The following is an 8,739-nucleotide window of genomic DNA, read 5'->3' on the forward strand; positions in this document are numbered from 1 at the left end:
GAGAGAGAGAGAGAGAGAGAGAGAGAGAGAGAGAGAGAGATACATCAGGACCTGTATAAATTGTGCGAGCTGTTTCTTCGAGATACGATTAGAGAGCGCGATAATCCGCATGGCTGCCTCATCGAGAGAAAACTTTAATAATTCAGTGAAATCGCTCATACGAGTGAACACGTCTACTACTACTACAAGTAAGATTATCTATAAAGGAAAGAGAAAAAAATATGTACGTGTATATATGTATATATGACGACACGGGACGGAAATAAAAATTACACGTATGTTCCGCTTTGACTTGAATAAAAATAAAAATGATTCGAACGGTTTGATAATGTTAGGGATTAATTAATTAATATTGAAATTGCGTAATGAATCATTTCTTAAAAATTTGTTCAATGAAACTTTTCACTTTTTCTTATGCCATAAATATTTACCGAATGATAAAAGAAGAAAAAAGAAAAAAGAAAAAGAAAGAAAACAAAGAAAAAATTCTACTAGCCGACAGTATTTCATTGCACTTGTTTTTCTTGTTTTTTTTTTCTTTCCTTTTTTTTCTGAATCAATCTATCTGTCATTCTATCTACTATAAGTACTTGTAGGAAAGTGACGTAGGTTCGACCTCCAATATGGGTACCCTTCGAAGGAGATACCACTAAGCAATCCCTCCCTCCCACCCTTTCTCCCTCTCTCCCCTTACAAATCCACGCGATCTCAATACCATGATCGCGATTGTAAGAGCGTGTAGGTGAGAGGCCGTGTCTGCGGTGTGTCCCGTTAGGGGACCTAGAAGGCCCACCGGGGCCGGAGAGTCAATCGTATCGAGCTTGGTCCCAGACACATTACGGAACGGATCCTCGTTCGAGGAGGATCGTTATTTTACTAGTATAGTTCGACACATTCTGTCGAATTGTTTATTTCGTGTTCGTGTATCTTTTTAATTATAATTCGTGATTATTTATTTCTCTGTTTGTTTGTCTGTCTGTCTGTCTGTCTCTCTCTCTCTCTCTCTCTCTCTCTCTCTCTCTCTCTCTCTCTCTTTCTCTCCTTGTTTTCTATATGTAAAAACAAAAAAAAAAAAGAAAAAGGATTATGGATACATCGAAAAACGGCTGAGTGCTGAAGGATTTCCCCCAAAGATTAAATCCTCTTTAATCTCAGAGGTATAGAAGAGATATAATGCGAGTGAATGAAAAACAAAAATAAAAAAAGAAAAGAGACGAAGAAAATGTTCGGACCGTCCAATATGTATATCCATGTATTTATATCGGTGAAAGATTATTTTCGATTGTTTTCTGTTCGCGGTAAAGATCGTTGGTATCCTCCATCCTTCTTTTTCAATCTTCTAGGAAACAGTGCCAGTTCCCCATCGGAGGAACTTGAAGGAGGTGGGATCGAACCATGGGCCGCACAGGATACACGTGCATAAGGCACGTCTTCTGCTCCCTCAACGTTCTCATATGGGTATGTACATGTACAATTATATATATATATATATATATATATATATATATATATACATACATACATATATATAATATATATTTTATATATATAAATATATATATATATATAGACAGATAGATAGCCAGATATACACATACATATATACATAAGATGTTCTCCTTTACTAAGTTTGTCCTTCTTTTTAGTAGTTATATTAGCTTACAAGAGTTGACCCGCTAACGGGTTTTTGTCACAAACTTCCGAAAGTCTAGAAATTTTATGCGTGTTGCATATACAGCTAGGAAAAGTTGACCGACAAAGGATCAGAATCGAATGGAAAAAGTGGAGAACGGCACATGGAACGACGGGCATTGTAATTTGCTCGGTACATTCCAGTGCACTTTCCGGCCTCTCGAATTTATTGCCACTCTTCGAAACATTCGCTACGAGAAGGGGGAAACTCTAAACGGGACGTTGAACCGTGCTCTATGAGCTATGAACTTACGGCATCTAAGTAGACGATGATCCACGCCACTTTGCCCAGTCTACCGACGAGAAGTTACGCGTTATAATTTTTATACGGTTTTTTCTTCTTCTTCGAAACAGTATCTTTACTTGCAATTATGCAAGTAAAAACATTATCGTTGAAATTATTATAAAAATGCCGATGGATAATAAATATTAAAAGTAACGAAAAATATTTTAGAATTATAATTTACACGATCTTTCGACTTATACGAATATCATAATTTCCCGCCAATTTTTCTATAATTACCTATATGATTTGAACTAGTTACCGAAGTGAACTCACGTGAGAATAATTCGTTTCGCAGAAACCTGATCGCGATTGTAATTCATCTTTACAGTTATGCGCTTGTGGAATTTTGGGTGCTGGCCTTTGGTTGCGATTGGCTTACTCAGGATACACGACTTTGGTACCGCAATACAGTTTTGCATCGGCTGATTCTTTGTTACTAGCGGCAGGATGTGTTACCTTCGTTATTGCTTTCTTCGGATGCTGTGGAGCTTGGTTCCAATCGAGATGCATGTTGATTACGGTGAGCAAAACATACTAACAATTGTCTCGATCAATAGACTTTTTTCGTTCTATCACGTATTACTTCGTCCTGGTTTAGTACTTCAGTCTCGTTATACTGATGTTCCTGGCTGAATTCATGCTCGGTACACTCGCCTTTATATTCCGCGAGCATCTCGCTAGAAGTCTTAAAGAAGAATTGCTATTTGGCATTGAGAGGCATTACAATTTGACCAGAGAACCTGGTACTCTACCTGCTGTTTGGGATCATATACATACCGAGGTAATAACAATGTATAATAAAACTTCATATTTAACTGTCAAGAACAGTTCTTCGATTAATATCAAACAATCTTTTGTTTTAGTTTCATTGTTGCGGTGTTCGAGACTACACCGATTGGTATCAAATCGATGCGTGGCCAACGGAAGATCGAGTACCAGACTCTTGTTGTATACAACGAGAAAGGTACTGTGGTAGACTCGATCCTGAAGGATTGAACAAAGAACTTTGGTACAAGGAAGGTTGTGCCTCAGCCATTCAATTATGGCTAGTTACAAGGTTACACGTTGTTGGTACCGTTGGATTGGTTGTTGCTTTTCTTCAATTATTTGGACAAGTTGCCAGTATGATACTCTTTTGCACAGTTAGGCAAAAGAAATCCTCACACACGTACAAGAGCTATGATACTACCAATACCTAGAATTTCCGCTGGATCTTAGACGAGAGTAGCGTCTAAGATCCATAAGATTGTCGTTAGATCGACATAATTGTATTTCGATTCCGCGACGATTTCATTGGTCTTTCTCTTAAGATAAGAGCAATATACGATCGTCGATCTCGCGATATCATCATGCGATCTTTTTCCTCTACGCTCTTTATTAAGAACGAATGAACGAGCGAAGACGAAAAAGTCGAAGAGAAAGAAGCCCGAGATTATTCGAGAATATTTCTCGTTTTTCCGTTCGATCATGCTTCTTCGAGCTTTTTCAAGAGAAAGATTTTGTAAATTTTGTTCACACATATATACATAATGCATATATATATTTATATATGTATGTATATATGTAAATATATATGTATGTACGTACATTTTCTTATGATCGAAGCTCTTTCGGATTAGGAACTAGAATCGTTTAGCTTTAATTCTCTTAGAGAATAATGCCTGGAATTGTATTTATTTATATCATTATAATTACCTAACTCTCATAGTTTGCTTAGCGAATATAAAAATGTCTTTTTAGTTTCGTTATATATATATATATATATATATATATATATATATATATATATTATGCATATATATATGTATTTTTTTTATATATATGTACGAACATATTCATTCCTGCGAGCTTGCGATAATATTCTAGAGAAATAGTCATGTACGAGACTCGAAACGACGATTAGGAAATATTCCAGCTTCTTATCGTTATTCTCTCCAAACTTCCTTTAGTCACGCCAAAAATGTTGTTTTTTTTATTGTTTATTTAATAATAAACAGTAACTTTATATGAATATTTTGTTCGATGGCATCTTTTTTTTAAAACCCAACAAAAAATAACAACTGTTTGATAGTTATTTAATTCATTGAAGTCCAACAAGCTTTCCTCCGATCTGATCTAATGTTTCACTTATATTTTCTCCCACTGCCTTCTTAAAATTTTGCGTCGACTGAAAAGAAACATGTAATCGTGATAAAAATGATTAGGAAAATATTGAAATTAATTATTCACTTGATACTTACGCTCAATGCGGAATTTACAAAATTACTGAAATTTTCATAGCCGTTAATTAAAGCTTTTCCAATACCGGTAAGTTTATTTCCCGTGTTACCATATTTCTCTTCTTCTTTTATTCGATCTAGCAAAGGAGTTGGCATGAAGAAATTCACGAATAAATCATTGAATGGCAATGAAATCGTTTTTTCCGTGAGCGATTGTTCGGATTCATTTTCTAGGTGAACAGTTTCACGAATCTTTGGAGTATTGGTAAAAATATCAGAAGGATATCGAAAGGATTCCAAAGATTTACGTCCTTGATCCAAGAGCTCGGACTTTGCTGTGATCACCGAGGCGACGTTTTTTGCTGCGATGGTCTGAAATGAATCAAATTTTTGTTTGCGTTTTTATTAATATATTAATAAAGGATTGTTTTTGTTGTAACATTATGAGAATAATGATTAGAAGTCATTGGAAAATTTACTAGATAAAGATGACAAAATACTTATAATAATATAATTTACAAGTTTGTAGTAAGTCGATTACATTACGACTAGATTTCACGAAGTTTTGCCTATGTTAACAGAAACTTCATTTCTTTTTTTTAATTATTGCACAAACACATATGCGCGTGCACACGTGCTCATATCGGCCATATGTTAATATGAATTTTTTTCTTATTTTAGCGTATCGAATCCATCCTTGAAGTTATGCCCACGTTTTTAGAAACATCCTATACACACACATACAAACATGCACGTATGCACGCACACACGTACGTACGCACGCACGCCCTACGTACGTCTACACACACGTATATACATATTTACTCAATACAGAATTCGTTATAATGATTACGAAATGAAGGTAAAACAAAAAGGTCGGGCAATTACTTTTTTGCAATATTTATAGATAAGGTATTTATATTTATGGATTGCGGTCGATTGTGATGATTATTATTTGTTTTCTTTTTTTTTTTTCTTTTTTTATTGCAACATTTTTTCACGACATATCATTACCTCAGCTCGGTAGACAATGATGTTTCTGGCCAATGTAATCGTATTGATAAATCTTCCTATGCCGATTCTTATAGTATCGCCGATTTGAGCTAATAATTCCTATAAAAATCGAGGTGAATATTTTTGACCTTTTCGTATTTTGTTTTTTGTTCCTTCTTTTTCTTTTCCTCAATGAGAAGTAAATAGAAAAAGATAAATATAGAGAAAGAGAGGAATAAAGAAAAGGAGAGTGTATGTGGGGGGGAGAGAGAGAGAGAGAGAGAGAGAGAGAGAGAGAGAGAGAGAGCGAAAGAGAGAGAGAAAGAGGGAGAGAGAGATCACTTTCGAATAAAAACTCGAATTGAAAGAAGGAAGAAGAAAATTTCTTTTACGTTTTTATAAATTGATCATATAGAAATATTTATACCTAATCAAAAACTGTCTGTATTTAATTACAACGATTGCAATATGTTTTAAAATAATAATAATAATAATAATAATAATAATAATAATAATAATAATAATAATAATAATAATAATAATAATAATAATAATAATAATAATAATAATTTTAAGATTTCTCTCAATAATCTGTTCGTAATTTTTCCCTGTGAATTTTCGAAGTTACTGGTAATATTATAATACGAATAACGAATTTAACGAATAACAAATGTAATAAAAATTTGTATTATTAACGAAAATCTTACTTGGGCTTGCTCCAATTTCGATGGTCTTTGAATGTTTTCTACGTTCAGTTCCTCAGTGCTTAAGAGAAATTTCGTTGGTTCTTCTATAGGATAACAGTTTGACGTAGGAAGACATAGAAGGAGAAACTTGAAAATCCATAAAAGTAGCATTCTATTTAAGAAAGCAACCATTCGATAAAGTTCTCAACGTGACTGTCTGAAATTTTAATACTGAAAACAATGTTGCAATGTGAATAATTAACATGGAAAATATAATTAAATGAAAATTCATGAAAATCATATAATTCTTATTTAATAAGAAAGAAGGTTGATTTGAAAGGTCTACCGCAAATCAATTAAAAAAATAAATAAATAAATAAAAAAAAAAAAAGAAAAAGAAAGAAAAGAAAAAAAAAGAAATAGACATACCTATTGTATTGTAAAACAACGGTTTGTTTCGTTAATTAAATACGTTTTAATTTTTAGGAAAATTTTTACGATCTTTAGAGTTATAATATCGATTTACTTTCTTTTATTGATTTTTTTTTAAATCCGTCGACGGCAAAATTTCTATATCTGCACATTTATACATTTAACATTATGAAAATTGTTAGAATATATTTTATTGTTACGAATTAAATAACAATTATCACTGAATTATTGTTCCGACCGTAACGCTGTTCACTTAATGACTGACGAACTTGCAATAACTGGTAACGGACTTGAAGTATTCTTACGACACTCAGTTACTTTCCCTTTAGTATTAATGTTCCACGTTTGTATAAACGAAAGCAACGTGTAAACTGTGTTAAGACCTTACAACGACTACAGTAAGATCTTTAGTATAATATTATTCAAGATTTGAATACGTTTGATTAAAGATAAGATTGATTATTAATGGGTAGATTATTAATACAAATGATTTATTCATTCGTTATATTTCGTTGCATAATTTTGGTTAATGTTTTTATATATAATATTTATATAATATTTAGATATAAGACATTATACGATTATTAATATTGTCGATTATTAATTAGAAACAAAGTATTAAATGTCAAAGCAATGATATTACGTCTCCGGGTAAGTTTAAAACTTCCTTTAAAATGCTTGATAACAAATTAAAAATGAAATGAATTAAATGTCCAACAAGATTGAATATAGTTTCTAATAAATATTCAGGTATAAAGAGTATGTCTTCTACAAGAGAAATAATTCCTTTAAGTAAGCCTCCTAGAATTGGTATACGAGTTAGGAAGTTAAAAATCACTGTGACCAAGCCAGTTATAGGACTTAGTATGAAGGACAGTAGATTATATACCAACTGCAAAATAAATAAAAACAGTCAGTTAATACAAGTATAACGAAAAGACAATATAATATAAAGATTTTCAAAATTTTTTTATCCCTGATGTTATAAGCAAAAATATTTAATGCAGTAAAAGATTACTATTATATACCTTTAATATGCTGGACAAGAGATTTTCTACAAATGTAAGCAGAGATTCATTTTGTCCTGTTTCCGTTAAGCTAACCCCATCATTACTATTATGACTGCTGGAATTATCAGATGATCCCAATTTGTTACTATCTTCACTTCTTTTATGTTTTTTATTGGTGTGTTCGGAAGAACTATCCTGGTTCTTAGAATTTTTATTATCTTCTGAACTGTCGTGGTTTCTATAGTCATTGCTTTTTCTTGATCTGCATTTGTGTTTAGAATCATTGCTGTTTTCTGAACTGTCATTGTCTTTAGATTCATTGCTGTCTTCTGAATTGTTGTTGTCTTTAGAATCATTGATGTTTTCTGAACTATCTTTTCGTTTAGAGCCATTGCTCTTTCCTGAACTACCTTTCTGTTTAGAGCCATTGTTGTTTGCTGAACTACCTTTGTGTTCAGAGTCATTGGTGTTTTCTGAACTGTCATTGTTTTCAGATTCATTGCTGTCTTCTGAACTGTTGTTATCTTTAGAATTATTGCTGCCTTCTGAACTATTGTTATCTTTAGAGTCATTGCTGTTTCTTAAATTATCTTTCTGTTTAGAGCTATGGCTCTTTCCTGAATTGCCTTTTTGTTTAGAGCCATTGTTGTTTGCTGAACTGCCTTTGTGTTTAGATTCATGGCCGTTTTCTGAATTATCATTGTCTTTAGATTCATTGCTGTCTTCTGAACTGTTGTTATCTTTAGAGTTATTGTTGTCTTCTGAACTGTTGTTATCTTTAGAGTCATTGCTGTTTCTTAAATTACCTTTCTGTTTAGAGCTATGGCTCTTTCCTGAATTGCCTGTCTGTTTAGAACCATTATTGTTTGCTGAACTGCCTTTGTGTTTAGAGTCATGGCCGTTTTCTGAATTATCATTGTCTTTAGATTCATTACTGCCTTCTGAATTGTTGTTGTCTTTAGAGTTATTGCTGTCTTCTGAATTGTTATTATCTTTAGAGTCATTGCTATTTCCTGAATTACCTTTTTGTTTAGAGCCATTGCTTTTTCCTGAATTGCCTTTCTGTTTAGACCCATTATTGTTTCCTGAATTGTCTTTGTGTTTAGAATGATTGTTCTTTTCAGAACTGCTTTTGTGTTTAGAGTCATTGCTATTTTCTGAACTCTCATTGTCTTTAGATTCATTGCTGTCTTCTGAACTGTTGTTATCTTTAGAGTTATTGCTGTCTTCTGAACTACCTTTTTGTTTAGAGTCATTGCCGTTTCTTAAATTACCTTTTTGTTTAGAGCTATGGCTCTTTCCTGAATTGCCTTTCTGTTTAGAACCATTATTGTTTGCTGAATTGCTTTTGTGTTTAGAGTCATGGTCGTTTTTTGAACTCTCATTGTCTTTAGATTCATTACTGCCTTCTGAACTGTTGT

The 8,739-nt window shown here is 32.8% G+C and overlaps 3 protein-coding genes across 9 annotated transcripts in view; 1 reads left to right on the forward strand and 2 right to left on the reverse strand.

Moving 5' to 3' along the window:
* The window catches only part of LOC122629332 (tetraspanin-9), a 6,983-nt gene extending 3,270 nt beyond the window's left edge, over nt 1–3,713 (forward strand). For both annotated transcript variants that reach the window (XM_043812680.1, XM_043812681.1), the window contains exons 2-5: nt 1,344–1,458; nt 2,307–2,498; nt 2,577–2,759; nt 2,842–3,713. In XM_043812680.1, the coding sequence (XP_043668615.1) occupies nt 1,396–1,458; nt 2,307–2,498; nt 2,577–2,759; nt 2,842–3,177 (774 nt within the window). In that variant the 5' untranslated portion in view covers nt 1,344–1,395 and the 3' untranslated portion in view covers nt 3,178–3,713. The remainder of the gene's footprint in view (nt 1–1,343; nt 1,459–2,306; nt 2,499–2,576; nt 2,760–2,841) is intronic.
* A 304-nt stretch (nt 3,714–4,017) lies between these two features.
* LOC122629412 lies at nt 4,018–4,599 on the reverse strand (the record flags this gene model as incomplete). The annotated part of the gene is made up of 2 exons (XM_043812797.1): nt 4,018–4,145; nt 4,219–4,599. Coding segments are annotated over 2 exons (468 nt in total), but the record flags the coding sequence as incomplete, so codon positions are not given.
* A 1,792-nt stretch (nt 4,600–6,391) lies between these two features.
* Nucleotides 6,392–8,739, reverse strand: part of LOC122629322 (GATA zinc finger domain-containing protein 14-like) — a 3,824-nt gene continuing 1,476 nt past the window's right edge. The window contains exons 3-5 of one of the 6 annotated variants that reach the window (XM_043812658.1): nt 8,593–8,724; nt 7,337–8,124; nt 6,392–7,200 (exon numbers count right to left, since the gene is read on the reverse strand). In XM_043812658.1, coding sequence (XP_043668593.1) covers nt 6,934–7,200; nt 7,337–8,124; nt 8,593–8,724 — 1,187 coding nt within the window. In that variant the 3' untranslated portion in view covers nt 6,392–6,933. Of the gene's footprint in view, nt 7,201–7,336 lie in introns of all 6 variants that reach the window. The other 5 variants (XM_043812656.1, XM_043812653.1, XM_043812652.1 and 2 more) reach the window with 5 other exon arrangements.

The sequence above is a fragment of the Vespula pensylvanica genome, chromosome 5, assembly GCF_014466175.1.
Source record: "Vespula pensylvanica isolate Volc-1 chromosome 5, ASM1446617v1, whole genome shotgun sequence".
Taxonomy (NCBI): Eukaryota; Metazoa; Arthropoda; class Insecta; order Hymenoptera; family Vespidae; genus Vespula; species Vespula pensylvanica.